This window comes from Stylophora pistillata, chromosome 8, assembly GCF_964205215.1.
Source record: "Stylophora pistillata chromosome 8, jaStyPist1.2, whole genome shotgun sequence".
Classification (NCBI taxonomy): domain Eukaryota; kingdom Metazoa; phylum Cnidaria; class Anthozoa; order Scleractinia; family Pocilloporidae; genus Stylophora; species Stylophora pistillata.
In genome coordinates, this window is record NC_142526.1 from 8,719,901 (window position 1) to 8,736,224 (window position 16,324).

At 36.2% G+C, this 16,324-nt stretch overlaps 2 protein-coding genes across 2 annotated transcripts in view; both read right to left on the bottom strand.

Annotated features, from left to right (window-relative positions):
• Positions 1-2,513: 2,513 nt before the first annotated feature.
• Positions 2,514-9,122, bottom strand: LOC111346953 (uncharacterized). The gene is made up of 7 exons (XM_088731229.1): positions 8,991-9,122; positions 8,325-8,596; positions 6,560-6,638; positions 6,096-6,187; positions 5,053-5,182; positions 3,468-3,878; positions 2,514-2,904 (listed from the first exon to the last, which is right to left on the bottom strand). The coding sequence occupies exons 1-7, from the start codon at positions 9,037-9,039 to the stop codon at positions 2,774-2,776; spliced, it is 1,164 nt and encodes a 387-aa protein (XP_088587355.1). The 5' UTR covers positions 9,040-9,122; the 3' UTR covers positions 2,514-2,773.
• The window catches only part of LOC148724813 (uncharacterized), an 8,009-nt gene continuing 692 nt past the window's right edge, over positions 9,008-16,324 (bottom strand). The window contains exons 2-8 of the mRNA XM_088731374.1: positions 14,396-14,661; positions 13,700-13,826; positions 13,158-13,526; positions 12,753-13,018; positions 12,060-12,186; positions 11,478-11,886; positions 9,008-9,140 (exon numbers count right to left, since the gene is read on the bottom strand). Coding sequence (XP_088587500.1) covers positions 11,518-11,886; positions 12,060-12,186; positions 12,753-13,018; positions 13,158-13,526; positions 13,700-13,826; positions 14,396-14,658 — 1,521 coding nt within the window. The 5' untranslated portion in view covers positions 14,659-14,661 and the 3' untranslated portion in view covers positions 9,008-9,140; positions 11,478-11,517. The remainder of the gene's footprint in view (positions 9,141-11,477; positions 11,887-12,059; positions 12,187-12,752; positions 13,019-13,157; positions 13,527-13,699; positions 13,827-14,395; positions 14,662-16,324) is intronic.

A 16,324-nucleotide genomic window follows, 5' to 3' on the forward strand; every position in this document is an offset into this window, starting at 1 on the left:
CGTGTTCCCACGGAGACTGTTCGTCGCTACACTGCTGCAGCAGTAGAATTTTTTTCGGTACGTTTGCACGAAGCATTTGCAGCTTCCTCAGATTACATTCTCCTTAATTAATGTGAACTAGGTAATAACATATGAAGGCAAATCACGTATGATATCATGTTGTTAATGAGTGTTACGCGGTTTAATATTTTAGAGGACAGTTAGTTCGGCGAATAGACTGAACTCAGGGTTGTCGTAACAGCAACAAGAAGATTTAGTCCAGAATAGGAACGTAGTTTCCACGTGGTAAACTCTTCAATAGCACGTAACTCGATAAACTTACACGCCCTCCGCCAACTTCACACGACTTGAAAAATTCACGCGGCCTCCGCCAACATCAATCAACCTAAAAGAAATACTCACGAACTCCGCCAAACTCGACAATTCAGTGCCTCGTCACACTTGACTGATCACGTCTGATACCCAATTCTCTTCAAGCTCGTTTATTTTGATGTATTACGTAAGCTTTTCTAAAAAGGGTATATTTTGTAATCTTCCTGTAAACCCTAAACCCAGGAAATTTCTTCCTTTAATTCATCGAAGAAAATAGAAACAGCAACAAAACAACGCGCCATTTGGTACTGCTTCGCATACTTCTGTCACGCACTCCCCGTAAATAAATATCCGCGAAATTCACCCGCACTGAACAACATATATATAACAGTTTGGCGTGTTGGATAATAAATAACCTATTAGACGTTTTGTTGTATAGTATCGCTGAGTAAAAATTTTACTCGTTATTTGTATTTTCACACGCCCTACGGGCTCGTCAAACTACGGCACAACTTGTAATAATAATCAGCGATACTACACAACAAAACTACTAACAAGATATATGTATTAGCGCTGGTAAAAAGCGCGGCAAAACAGCTGTGGCATCTTTTACAGAATTGTGTAGTATCAGATGCCTTTTCGTTGACGTGTAGACCATCGTGTATTCGACTCATTTCCAAAGTGTAACATTGTTGTCCGCTCTATTTAGTGTTGACATAAATTAAACAGGCGAATCTTAATTTAGAAATGTCACGTCATGTATTCTTCCATGTCATTGGTTTGTTGAGGAACTTAGTTCCTAAAGAGCAAAGTCCATATTACAAACCAAATCTGATTGGTTGACAAAGGAACTTAGTTCCCAGAGAACTCATTAAAAATGCATTTGAGATCTGATTGGCTCATTCAGGAACTAAGATACCTGAAATGTCAAGTACATTTTAAAATGGTGAAGTACATTTTTAAATGGGGATGTGTTTATTTATCTTACTTGAAGTGGTATTTATCTTACTTGAAGTGGTGTAACTTTCTTGCACACCATTGAAATAGAGCTTTACTAGCAATCAGCCAGTAAAGCTAAAAAAGAAAAAAAATAAAACATTTGACTTTTTCTTTCTGCAAATGATCTCTCCTGTCCCATTACACGTATACTGCATTTGACTGTACAATTACTTAGTACAAATAGAAGCAAGACACACTGTTTAACTTGCACTGAAAGCGGAAAGCTAAACCAATCATGTTTGAGAATTTTGGTATCAATTTTCAACAGTCTTATGAAATAAAATGATCTGCACATGTCTTGGTTCTGAGAGTTTAAATCTTTGCTCCTCAAAGTTAAGTGTATATAGTGGACTTTCCTTCATTTTCTCTGCCAGATATTTGCTACCTGTGGTTACATTTCAAAATTGCTATGTAAGGCAAATGGGTGAAGTACCTTTATTGTTAGCTTTTGGTATTTTTTGGGGAATTATTGGTGAAGTTTTTCTCAGTCATAAATTTTCATGTGAAGTGTTCCTTCTCATTGCATGTACTGAAGATGAGGTGAATTACTTCAATTTTTTTTTTCACTTCAAAAATTTGCTTTTCCTTTTTTTTCTCTATCAAATACCATAATGTATGAGACTTCTAATATAATAATATAATACATAATTATTTTGAATTTGTAAACACAAAATTTGTTCAAGTTTACTTGTTGGTACTTACAGACAACTAAAACTACAGCCAATCCCCCCTAAAAAAACTTCACAGTGTAGCAATGACACATGCTCATCCTACACCCTGTCTCTGAACATTGGCACACTACAAAACCTCCCTTTTTGCAAATTCTTTTGATAGGTCCAAAAAAAATTAAATTACAGCATTCACTGTCAATTTTGTGTAAAATACTACAAATTCAATTCATGTGGACAATGTTTATTACTCACTTTATTATTAATTACCAGTAAACTAATGTCCTCTCAGGGGACCTAGGTCTTTAACCACTGTTTCTCACACTTCATTGTAATTTTGATTTATGGACCATGTGGTTAACATTGTTCAATTCTTTCTGTAATCTGTCTTGTGAATTTCAGTCATTTGATTTTCTTTATTAGTCATGATCACAATAGACCACTTTTATAAATGGCTGCCAGATTAATATTCTTTTGTTTAAATTTAAATTAGCCCTTCTGGCCTCATTCTCCAGTACAAAATTCAAAAGATTACATTATCTCAAGCAAGGCCAGAAAGGCTAATTTAAATTTAAACAAAGAATATTAATCCTGCAGCCATTTATGAAAGTGGTCTATGACTGAACTGGACTTCACTTTAAGTCCAAGAAATTACCATTGCAAATTATATTAGCTAGGAAATCTTCTAAATCATTTACTTTGACCAACCAGGATCGGTGCTAAGTCAATCCAAACAAATTAAGCCTCCCAGTAACTGGGTTTAATGATACTCAGATGCCAACTTCATACTTGCTTCACCTTGACTCTTTGATGTATTTACCTTTATTTTGTATGACAGATGAGTTCTGCCTCCAGATACAGACACTGCACTTTTGTATTAGTTCACACAACTCATTCACCACATCTGAGCCTAGTTGTGAGGCATCTGAGATTAAACACAATCAAAATGAAACATGAACATCAGTGCAGACTGCCTTTCAAAGATGAGATTAACAATGAGAACAAAATATTAATTCAAGTTTAGTAAATGCAACTACTCTAAGATGATATGTTTCCTTTTCACAATCCTAGCAAGAAAAATTGTCCTGATTCAACCTTATTCTTCACCTTAATAACTTTTTACTATTTTTGTCTGATATCATTTATCATAAGTAGGTGACAAAAAAACAAGGAAATAATTGCATGATATCTGAAAAACATTTAACTTGCACCCACAAACTTCACCTGAACAGATACTATTCATTATGATCTTGGAAAAGGTGTTTAACTAATTAAGTCTCTCTTCAATTTCCCTTTACCCCTTATTTAGTTGAAGTTCCCTATGTCACACTCAAACTGTGGCATATAAAAAGTCAGCAAGTAGCTGACTGCTGCTTTTTCTAAGATTCCTTAAGTTTGTCCTTTGGTGCATCTAACCAATACCAGTAACTAGGAATTTGATTTCAATTACAAAAAATTTACAGAGAATATTCAAAGTTTAATTTTCACCCCTACTGTACTGACATCCAGTAGCTCCACCTCCATAGGTTCCACATCCACCGCTTCCACATCCACTTACTCCAGTTGCACTGCTACCATCACCACTGGATCCACTTCCACTGGCCCCTTCTCCACTGCTTCCTCCTCCATAAGCACCACCTCCACTGGCCCCACCATCATTGTTTCTATCTCCTCTTCTTCCACTACCACAGGCTCCAGGCTTTCCACCTAAATTATTTCGCATGTACAGTAGCAACAATATCCTCTGTAAATTTGGGTCAGATGTAATTCTTTGAATAGTCTGCCAAATGCCTTCCTTCTCCACTCCACAGTACTCTACACAGGTCTCTCCCAGAATTTCACCAGTGTTCGTTGAAATGAGCAAGACCGAAATGACATCAGGTGTCATTTCAGGTGAGGCTATAGATAAAATGGTAAAAACAACATTGAAATGCCTCCATAAATCAATGATATTTGTCCTGATTATAAAGTATGTAATTACCATTAAAGAGAAATTAGCATAACTGGTAAGTTTATAATCCAAGCTGCAGCCAATGATAATTTAAGGAACAGAAAAGGCTTAATGAACTTGTATTTCTATGGGAGCTTTTCAGATATCCCTAACAAGGCTTTAGCGAGTCAACTTTGAAGCTTGTGCTGAGAAAGTAGAGTATAGGGTTTTGTTTGTAGGGGGAGGGGGGATGGGAGGGGCACAACGAAACCAACTTCATAAGATATCCTGGTTACATTTTTTTTCAGCCTTAAAGAAAAAATTGTGTTTTCTTGCTTATAAAATTTTTATTTTATGCCTTTGCTGGGTACTGGTGTTTGACTGGATGATAAGCATGAATTAACAGCCAACAAGTGCCTTTTTAATTTTTGCTCTTGCTTTCCATCCTCAGATAGATCCCGCTTCCCATCCTCTCCCGCCCCCTGCTCCTGTGCTCCCATTCCCCTGTCCCCTCCATTTTTATGTTATTTTTTAACTTCAGTTACCACCAGCTACAGGAAAAAGTTCACAATTTTAAGAAGCAGCTAATTTTATCAATACTGCAGAGGTTGAGGCTTTGTAACAGCTTTTATTCGGCAAAAAAAAAACAGCTAGCAGCACATGCTTAGCAAAACAAAAGACTCGATGTCTCGTACGTGCAAAGTTCATATACCTTAACGGTGTCCGATGTCAGTACGTGGCTGCATGGCGTGACATTACCTTATGTAACGCGATTCGATAATCATGTCTTACAAACAAAACTCTAAGCACAAATTGTCACAGTTCTTTCAGTACACAATGCTCTAGGAGTGTTTAACAATAAGTCCAAACATGCAGGAGTAATTTTTTTGGATGGGTGGGCTGAGATGGAACACATTGAGTAACTCAGCTGCTTTCAACTTTTGACACACAAAACATGTTTTACTTTAAAATGGTAGAAAAACACAGAAACAATAAAAATACTAAAACAAAGATGGCTGAAATTATAAATCAATTAAAATCCAGTGTCAATGCTGTTGCCTATTTTGAGTCTTCATTATAAAGGAGTTCATTTCAAAATATTTCTCTAGTTAGTACACTAGCTAATAATTAACTTTTACAAACCTGGAATTTTACAAATGTAGCCAAGACTTGTCTTTTCTAGTATGTTTGGTTCTAAATTACCAAATTTAGCTTTCACATTAACATCTGTTGGTAGCTCAGGTTTGAAGGTGAAAATGCAGGGGCCTCCTCCCTATAGATTTTGGGGAAAAATTCAGAGTCAACAAATTCTAATTCTCGACACCTTATTCAAACCTGAACTTACACATGACAGACAAACAACAAATTAACTGCTGAAATTGAAAATAATGTGATCTTTAATTTATCCTTTATCATGAGCTCTGATAACAAACACTAGGAAATAGTAAAAAAGAATTCACAAACTATGTGTCCTTAAAAAAAAAAGATAGAGCTGAGAGCATGGAAGGTAAGGTTTAAAATAGAAACACAAAAGGTAATTAAGGCTAGCAGTATAATTTGCCCAGCACTGAAAACAAAACTGAAATCTGTAATTTGCAAATTAGAAATCTGTTAATGATTTGCCAAATAGAAATCTGTAATTTGCAAGATAGAAATGTGTTATCTGCAAAAAAGAATTCTGTTGATGATTTTTGAAATAAATATCCGTTAATGATTTGCAAAATAGAAATCCCTTTAACACTTGCAAAATAGAAATTAGTTGATAATATTATTTGGGAAATAGAAATCTGTAATTTGCAAGATAGAAATCTGTTAATGATTGGCAAAATAGAAATCTGTTAATGATTTGCAAAATAGAAATCTCTAATGATTTGCAAAAATAAAAAAGCGTTAAATGATTTGCAAAATAGAAAACTGTTAGTGATTTGTAAAATAGAAATCTGTAATTTGTGAGATAGAAACCCATTTAGATTTCTATTAAGCAAATTACAGACTTTCATGTTGTTTTGTTTCATTTTGAAAATTACAGTCAGCTATGACTACCACATTAAAGACAATGTTGAACTTCCTTTATTGGTAGTGTTTCAATACAATGCATGTTTCTAGGATTATTTTTGATTTGGAGATCAATGAAAAGATATAAATGAAGAAGGGCACCATCCTATTGGCATAAGATAATTTTTTACCTGCAAAGGACTCTCTTTAGGATTTATGAAAACCTCATAATCATATTGCTTCAACCACTCTTCAATGTTTCCAACATCCATTAAATCTAGAGCTAAAAAGTAATTATAAGTTAAAAGGTTCAAAAGGAAAAAATTATGCTCATCACTACACCAGATATTTTTTTCAATCTAATGTTGCAACATAAAGCAAACTGAAACTTTTGAGGGTGACCAAAAGGCAAAATTAATGAGAGCCAAAAAAAATTGAAATTAGGGAAAGAAAGGCCAGGGATGTGATCCAAATTTAAACCTCCTCAGCAGCATTCCTCTGGTATGGAATTCACATCTCTGCTGATGTGAAGAGGTTTTTTAAGTTTAATCAAGCTTCATGCTTTGAAAAGTGGATGTTGATGGAAGGGCTGAATAAGCATGAGAATCATATTTGCTATGCAACATTAGTTTACACTGAAATAGCTTGAACTTACCTGGAGAATTTGCCCCACCCTGTTGGGAAATCAATCCTCTGTGAATTTCACTCTCAAAAGAAGTTATCAGTTCAATAATCTGTATTCAAAAAAATTAAAAGGTACATTTGACATGGCTTCTCTGTCACAAAGGATTTTTATGTTTTTTTACCTAATCTTTTTTATCCAACCATATCATGTTGCATGATATCATGACCAAATCTACCTAGCCCACTTATGGTAGTAGCAAGGTCCACAGTTCATACTTTATGGTATTTGTGACCTTTTACAGAGAGACAAATGCCCTATCAAAACATGCACTGTACACACTCTGTGAGATGTTTATCCTAAAAACCTTCTATCAACAAATTCTTATTTTTTTTTCTAGTGCAGACAATCCCAAATTCAAACCACATATAATTATTCATTTTCCCACTTTGAATATTTCTGGACTATTTCCTTAAAAATTATTCCACTCTCAGTAATTAAAATAAATTCTTTTATCTTACCTCATTATAATCAAAACCCAAAGCTCTAAAGCTATTTAGTACGACATTATTATTTCATTGATATTTTTGTGACCACAAAACAACCATGTCTATTAATTAATCACTGAATATTTCTACAGAGTTTTATTACGAATTGTGTCAGCAAGGGAATCATGCAAAATAACACGAGAATGTTACATTCATATAAAGAGAAATCAGCAACAACCATCAAAATTACATCCACCTTCTCATGATCATTCAAATTCCATTTCATTAATTTTTTGTTTTACATGTAATGTATGGTTGAATGTTGATGTACATTAGTTTGGTTGAGCCAAATAAGAAGCATACTTCTTGCATCTTAAAATTAATTCATCAAAGCCTAAAATTACATAGCTGTTCATTATTCTTCATTTTGAAATACCACTATCATGGCATTCAATCCCTTCCAAAAGTCAAGTCTTATTTTCAAGATTCAAGCTATATCTTCCACATTACGAGTCAGTCAAGTGTGAAGTTCAAATTCAAACTTTATCTTTGAATTCAAAAGCTGTATGCTGTTGGCGAGTTCAAACTGAAACTTGAGCTTTGATAAAAATGGTAATTTATTTCAAGTCAATTACACAGGGAGTGGTTGCCCAGATCTCTTGAGTCAGAGGCTCATGACAAAAGTGACTGACAGAGAAAATATAGAAAGCATTATATACAATAAAAAAAAAGGTTATTCGATAGCAAGTGTAATATATAATTTGATGTAATGAGTTGATGCAATTTATATAGTGGTGACAAATGCCTAGAATAATTGTCGGAAATGATAATATCAATTTGAACAATAGTTGCATTGGCAGCCGGGAAAATCGAGCTTGCTTATTGATCTACGAAAATTGTTTGCTTTCCATTTACCATTACCAAGTTGTATGCTGTTGGTGAGTTCAAATTGAAACTTGAGCTTTGAACTCAAAAGTTGTACATTAATTATTGTTGGTAGATCAGGTTCAAATCAAAACTTGACCTTTGAATTCAAAGTTGTATGTTATCAGTAAATCATCTAGAAGGCTGAAGCAAAGAATTGAACTTTGAGTGAGGAATTTAATGTTCAGGTGAAGACTTGAGTGTTGTTTTGAGAGGAAAACTTGACTATTGACAATAATAATTGAATGTTGAAATTAAAACTTGAAAATTGAAAATAAAACTTGAATGTTAAAAAAAATAAAATTTTGATGAAGGTTTAACCCTGTATACTCCAAGCATGAGCTGAATAAATTGAAGTTTAACTTATCTATTTTGTAAATGATTACCTGATCATCAGATGCTCCTACAGTCACAGGTGTATGTTGCTGGTTGTCTATAGCCACAGCAGATACACTGACTTCTTTGGCAGAAACTTGAGTTTTCAAATACCTAGGCTGCTGTGAGGGTTGACCACTCAGACTCCCTTTTGCTGGGAATGCATCTGTGTAAGTCTGTCCAGGTGACTTCTGAAACTCTCTATCTTTACCAGAAATTTCTAAACTCTTCAACTGAGATGAAAGAGTGGAAGAATTCATCCCCTTCTGCTCTGTTAAATCACCTACACACACACACACGCAAAAAGAATCAATAATTTATTACAATAGTTAATTTTTTTCCTTCATGAGCTGAATTTTCTTGAGTACACGTATTTTGTTAATTTTTCAATCAATTAGTTCCTGGTCTAAATGTTCTTCTTAAAAGCTGCAAATGCACTTCATAGGCATTCATGTCTTTCTGAAAACTCAAGTAGATTATCTATATTTACTGCTGTTTTCAACAGTGTTTCCCTGTTTATACCTGACATATTTACTTTTCAGTTTTATGGTCATTATCAACCACACTTATAAGATGATAAGACAACTGATATTTCCAAGGGGTGAATATAGCGAGGAGCATGAGTGGGAGTTGGCAGACATTGAAATACTGTACTAATAAAATTACACATTATCAACCTGTTGGAGGGGTTGGTTGCAATGCTAATGGCAATGCCATTGGAACCATTTTTGTTATATCACTTGTGTTAGAACACACTGGTGGAAGTAAAGTATGTGCTCCTGACTCTTCTGGATCTGTGGAGAACTGGTCAGAGATTTGTATTTGCTCTTCCTAGAAAAAAAATTGAAAATTCATATCATAGATACTAGAGTAAATCTCCTTCTAGCTTAATCTTCTTTAATGAATTAAGGTAATGTCTGTTTACAAGCCAAGTACTGGCCCATCAAGCCAATGCTTAACTCCAGTTTCCGTAACATGAAGCGACTAAGAATATTTCTACTCCCCCCTGGATGGGATGCTGGTCCATTGCAGGGTTACCCCCCAGCATTAAATTAACCAGTACCCATTCAAACACCTGGGTGAAGAGAGGCACTGTGAGAATAAAGTGTCTTGCCCATGAACACAACACAATGTCCCTGGCAAGGGCTCAAACCAGGACCACTCAATCTGGAGTCCAGCCCACCAATCAAAAGGTCACCAAACCTCACAATGAATAATGAACTGTGAGATCTAAAACTTGTTATTACAAAAGTCAATTTTTTCTCTCAAGCATCTCATTGGTCCCAAATGCTAAATCCTCAAACCTGATTGGCTAATTCCACATGCTACAATACAGACCTCCTGGCTGGTGAATAACATATGTCTTTGATCAACAACAAACATATGAAACATATGTGTGAACTGCGGTTATGAGACGTATATGAGAACGATCCTTCGCAGTAAAGCACTATTTGAGCAATAGTGAAAATCAGACCTGAAAAAAATTTCAGGCCTGTACGGGACTCGAACCACTGACCTCTGCGATACTAGTGCAGCGCTCTACCAATTGAGCTAACAAGCCAACTGGGAGCAGGCCATCAAATTAATTCGATATAAACCCGTAGATGATAAATCAAACAACAACAAACATATGAAACATATGTGTGAACTGCGGTTATGAGACGTATATGAGAACGATCCTTCGCAGTAAAGCACTATTTGAGCAATAGTGAAAATCAGACCTGAAAAAAATTTCAGGCCTGTACGGGACTCGAACCACTGACCTCTGCGATACTAGTGCAGCGCTCTACCAATTGAGCTAACAAGCCAACTGGGAGCAGGCCATCAAATTAAGAGCGCTGCACTAGTATCGCAGAGGTCAGTGGTTCGAGTCCCGTACAGGCCTGAAATTTTTTTCAGGTCTGATTTTCACTATTGCTCAAATAGTGCTTTACTGCGAAGGATCGTTCTCATATACGTCTCATAACCGCAGTTCACACATATGTTTCATATGTTTGTTGTTGTTTGATTTATCATCTACGGGTTTATATCGAATTAATTTGATGGCCTGCTCCCAGTTGGCTTGTTAGCTCAATTGGTAGAGCGCTGCACTAGTATCGCAGAGGTCAGTGGTTCGAGTCCCGTACAGGCCTGAAATTTTTTTTTTCAGGTCTGATTTTCACTATTGCTCAAATAGTGCTTTACTGCGAAGGATCGTTCTCATATACGTCTCATAACCGCAGTTCACACATATGTTTCATATGTTTGTTGTTGTTTGATTTATCATCTACGGGTTTATATCGAATTAATTTGATGGCCTGCTCCCAGTTGGCTTGTTAGCTCAATTGGTAGAGCGCTGCACTAGTATCGCAGAGGTCAGTGGTTCGAGTCCCGTACAGGCCTGAAATTTTTTTCAGGTCTGATTTTCACTATTGCTCAAATAGTGCTTTACTGCGAAGGATCGTTCTCATATACGTCTCATAACCGCAGTTCACACATATGTTTCATATGTTTGTTGTTGTTTGATTTATCATCTACGGGTTTATATCGAATTAATTTGATGGCCTGCTCCCAGTTGGCTTGTTAGCTCAATTGGTAGAGCGCTGCACTAGTATCGCAGAGGTCAGTGGTTCGAGTCCCGTACAGGCCTGAAATTTTTTTCAGGTCTGATTTTCACTATTGCTCAAATAGTGCTTTACTGCGAAGGATCGTTCTCATATACATATGTCTTTGATGTTGTAATAATTTTAGTAGCTACTCTTATCAATGCTGAACAAGTGTTCTCCAAAATTATTTTGTATTTGGCTGTCATTTGATTTGTAAGGAAATCAAATTTATCTCAAAACCTTGTCTTGTTCTTTATCTGTTAATGGCACACAATTCAAATGAGTATCAGGAATGGTTTCAGAAAAAAAAGCGAATCATAGGACTAATTTTTTCAAATAAAGTTAGTGTAATATCATAACCAACTCAAACAAGGACAACCTTTTTTGTGAAAAAAACTAAACATGGAAATATCTTTTTTGCTCTTAACTCCAAGCAGTATTTAACTGAGAGATTTTTTCTCATTTCACAATAACCCCAATTCTTGGGTAAACTGGAGACTTAAGCCAAGTCCAAGTCAAAGTGCAAAAGACATACTTCAGCTAGGCAGCATCTACATTAAATTACTACAGCCTTCACACATTCCTCAGTATCTGAAGTTGATGACATTGAACATTGGTGCTATTGCCTTTCCACAGTCACAGCACATACGCTGGCTTCTTTTTCAGTGACTAACGTTGTTGAGCAGGTTCTTACACCCCGAGCCTGTTTTGGGTGTGGAGTTGAATTTATCTTGACACTGTCCAGCTGATCACCAGACATATAATTTCTGTCATTGTTTATCACTGTATCCCACATCTGACTTCCTACTTCCATCAATGTCTCTCTGTTGACATCAATCATCCGAGGACCCTCAGTTGCAGAAGAAGGTTCTCTCCGGAACCTTTTATGCCCCTGGGATGTCTCGCTAACAAGGCAATTTCCAGATGAATTAGCACCTGACAGGTCGGAGTCTGAGGAGTAATGGCCAGAATCTCCCACTTTCTCTTCCTAATTAAAATAAAAAATGGATTCAACCTTTAAATGTTAAGGAATTAATCTTTAAAGAGTATTATAGCTACACCTAACATTTATAAGGGAAACAACTATTAAATGCAGATCCAGTATGAAATAATTATGTCAGTATGCTCATCACAATTAAGCAAGACTTTATCATTACAAACCTCACAATAGATGTAGAGTGCTGAGTTTCCAGTGATATTTTTATTGATAATTGCCCCACTCCATACGCAACGACAACCACAAAAGTCCAATCTTGATCTACTTTCCACTGCTTTTGCACAGTAAAATCTGCATATCAAAGTTTGCAAAACAATGAATAAAGAGATACTGCCATTTATTGTTCTCTCAAATTATGTTACTCCTCTTCAAAATTTCACGTTCAATTTTTAAAATCTTGTGTTCAGTTCAATATCTCATGCATTCACCACACTCACACATAAGAGATTGAGTTGAGCACACAAAGAAATGTAATGGCTGCCACGCCTTTGTCACAGGACGAACTTTTTTTGCATGCATCAGCCGCTTCAGAGAAATTTCATATCTACACTTGCCCATGTCTATTTTAATAAAAAAAGCTTCATCAGTAGTACTATTAAAATAGTGACAAAGGTCAGAGAAGCAATCTCCTCATCAGTGAGAAGGTCACCATGGTACCTCCCCCCCCCCCCCCATGGCCTTCCACCAGGTAACTGTTAAGTCAACACTATAAAACCAGTGTGTGGAATGAATCCCTACCCAAAAGGCCAGTTGGATCAGGGAGGAAGGAAAAGAGGGAGGGAGAGAAATCACTTATGTAAATGTCTCATCAAGTTTCTTAGTACACAATTCATATATTTCAGTCTAACTAAAAATACCTTTCACTGGCTTCTGAAAGAAAAGGGAACATTTCCTCAAGTTTTCTCTGCATGTCTGTTGGTGAAGTACTCTTCGTAAACGTTATTTTCTTGGACTGTCCCAATTTCTTTATTGCGGACATGTCAAGAGTAGTATTGGGCATGAACACCACACCATTCTTTTCATGAACTTGATGACTTTTCAAGACAACTACATTCTTTGTGATTTCTTCATCAGGACCTTTCCTCTTCCTAGGAAGAGGCTTCAAAAAGGCAGATGCCATGTCCTGTGGGTACACAAAATTCATAGTGAAAAAGTTAGTATACATTTAAAACAAACAGTATCAAGAAAGTGATGGCAAAAAAGAAAGATAATTATATTTAGAATAACAGAACAAGCAAAGTTAAAAAAAACCCTTGAAATACCCCAGGCCTTTCCACAGTCACAGCACATACGCTGGCTTCTTTTTCAGTGACTAACGTTGTTGAGGAGGTTCTTACACCCCGAGCCTGTTTTGGGTGTGGAGTTGAATTTATCTTGACACTGTCCAGCTGATCACCAGACTTATAATTTCTGTCATTGTTTATCACTGTATCCCACATCTGACTTCCTACTTCCATCAATGTCTCTCTATTGACATCAATCATCCGAGGACCCTCAGTTGCAGAAGAAGGTTTTCTCCGGAACCTTTTATGCCCCTGGGATGTCTCGCTAACAAGGCAATTTCCAGATGAATTAGCACCTGACAGGTCGGAGTCTGAGGAGTAATGGCCAAAATCTCCCACTTTCTCTTCCTAATTAAAATAAAAAATGGATTCAACCTTTAAATGTTAAGGAATTAATCTTTAAAGAGTATTATAGCTACACCTAACATTTATAAGGGAAACAACTATTAAATGCAGATCCAGTATAAAATAATTATGTCAGTATGCTCATCACAATTAAGCAAAACTTTATCATTACAAACCTCACAATAGATGTAAAGTGCTGAGTTTCCAGTGATATTTTTATTGATAAATGCCCCACTCCATACGCAACGACAACCACAAAAGTCCAATCTTGATCTACTTTCCACTGCTTTTGCACAGTAAAATCTGCATATCAAAGTTTGCAAAACAATTAATAAAGAGATACTGCCATTTATTGTTCTCTCAAATTATGTTACTCCTCTTCAAAATTTCATGTTCAATTTTTAAAATCTTGTGTTCAGTTCAATATCTCATGCATTCACCACACTCACACATAAGAGATTGAGTTAAACACACAAAGAAATGTAATGGCTGCCACGTCTTTGTCACAGGACGAAACTTTCTTTGCATGTGTCAGCCGCTTCAGAGAAATTTCATATCTACACTTGCCCGTGTCTATTTTAATAAAAAATGCTTCATCAGTAGTACTATTAAAATAGTGACAAAGGTCAGAGAAGCAATCTCCTCATCAGTGAGAAGGTCACCATGGTACCTCCCCCCCCCCTCCCCCATGGCCTTCCACCAGGTAACAGTTAAGTCAACACTATAAAACCAGTGTGTGGAATGAATCCCTACCCAAAAGGCCAGTTGGATCAGGGAGGAAGGAAAAGAGGGAGGGAGATAAATCACTTATGTAAATGTCTCATCAAGTTTCTTAGTACACAATTCATATATTTCAGTCTAACTAAAAATACCTTTCGCTGGCTTCTGAAAGAAAAGGGAACATTTCCTCAAGTTTTCTCTGCATGTCTGTTGGTGAAGTACTCTTCGTAAACGTTATTTTCTTGGGCGGTACCAATTTCTTTATTGCAGACATGTCAAGAGTAGTATTGGGCATGAACACCACACCATTCTTTTCATGAACTTGATGACTTTTCAAGACAACTACATTCTTTGTGATTTCTTCATCAGGACCTTTCCTCTTCCTCGGAAGAGGCTTCGAAAAGGGGGGTGCCATGTCCTGTGGGTACACAAAATTCATAATGAAAAAGTTAGTATACATTTACAACAAACAGTATCAAGAAAGTGATGGCAAAAAAGAAAGATAATTATATTTAGAATAACAGAACAAGCAAAGTTAAAAAACCCTAGAAATGCCCCAGGCCAGTACAACAATTACAAGAAATTCCCTGTCCAGAAATTCAAATAACCTTTTTCCAGCAGTCCTTATTAAACAGGAAGTAGTAAAGTGCCAATAATTCCTCTTAACATGGCAAAATTAATGGTCTGGCTACTCATTTTGACTATGCAGTGCTGTGAAGCTCACAATTCTCATTTTTCAAGTTCACCAAAGCCAGTTACCTTCAACAGTTATTGATTTTTAAAATACTATCGGAAAAGTCATCACTTGACGAGGAATTTGGAATTACCTTGCATGCAAAAATGAATATTACACAATGCAAATACCTCCAAAATCTCCCTTTTTCAACCAATCAGTGTAAGATTATATTCAATTACACGATCCTACTTTACCCATATCTTTTATCAAAATATGCGATGGCTGTTATCGTTAATTTTGGTGCTTTCTTCATAGAAGTGACCTTCTATATTAGCTATGAAACTTTCAAATCAACTTCAGTTGAAATTGTAAATCTTTTTCGCCCCTAAATTCCAAATTTCTATGAAAAATTATCCACTTAGTGTAAAGGAGATTTAGGGTAGACTAGTTGTTCCCCCTAACCCCTTTTATGACAACTTCATATTTGAAATAATAATATACATCTATAATTATTGAAAAAAGGGTTATAAAAGGAACTTAATCCTCATATACTATGGAATCTACATACACGCAATGAAACACTTTTACATACAGGTATATATCTATAAATATAGAATCTAAGTAAAAAGACTATACCCAAGATAAGCATTCTATAAATTTACATGCCTCCGCGTGCTTTCTACAACAGGGCAATTTCGATTTAAAACACTTTGAACGATGAAACTTAAGACAACCCGGCTAATCTGTACACCTACTCTGATTTTAAGCTTGTAAAGTCCAAGACAAAACACTATGATCACGTTCGGCGCATTGGTAGAAGATCAGGCAGACATTTGCAAACTTGTCTCTCTAGTGTTGCGGCCAACTAGGTGAGTTATTTCGAGCGTGCGTTATGACCATTATGTCTCCATGATTTTGTTGTAGTCGTGTACTTGCGAAAGCAAAATGAACAAGATTGGCTGCTTTGCATCTTTCAGGCAAAGCAATTTGCTTTAAATGTACTTTTTCAACTTTCCGATACAGTGATGGCATCCTATGGCAATGAAACACTATTCGCCGCCTCTTCTCAGCCGCGTACGGCCGAGTACGGTCGCGTTCGTCTCTGATCGTGTGACATAATTTTCCCGCCAGTCATCAGGTGGACCTCCAAAATTTGGGGCCGGTACAAAAACTCAGGAGCACCTATTAATTCGTTATCTTCAATTATAAGGGAGTCTTGCTATATTTGTCAAATCAAATAAAGATAGTGCCGTAGTTTTTGTACTTTTAGGGTCATTTTTGCTTGAAATCATGTCACTCCTGGCACCCTTAGGTGTTTCCTTTCGTTTTGTTGTTTGACAATTGTTGCTCACATGGCCGTTCAGTAACAACCTGCCAAAAAAACCACGATGGTTTGTCGAGAATT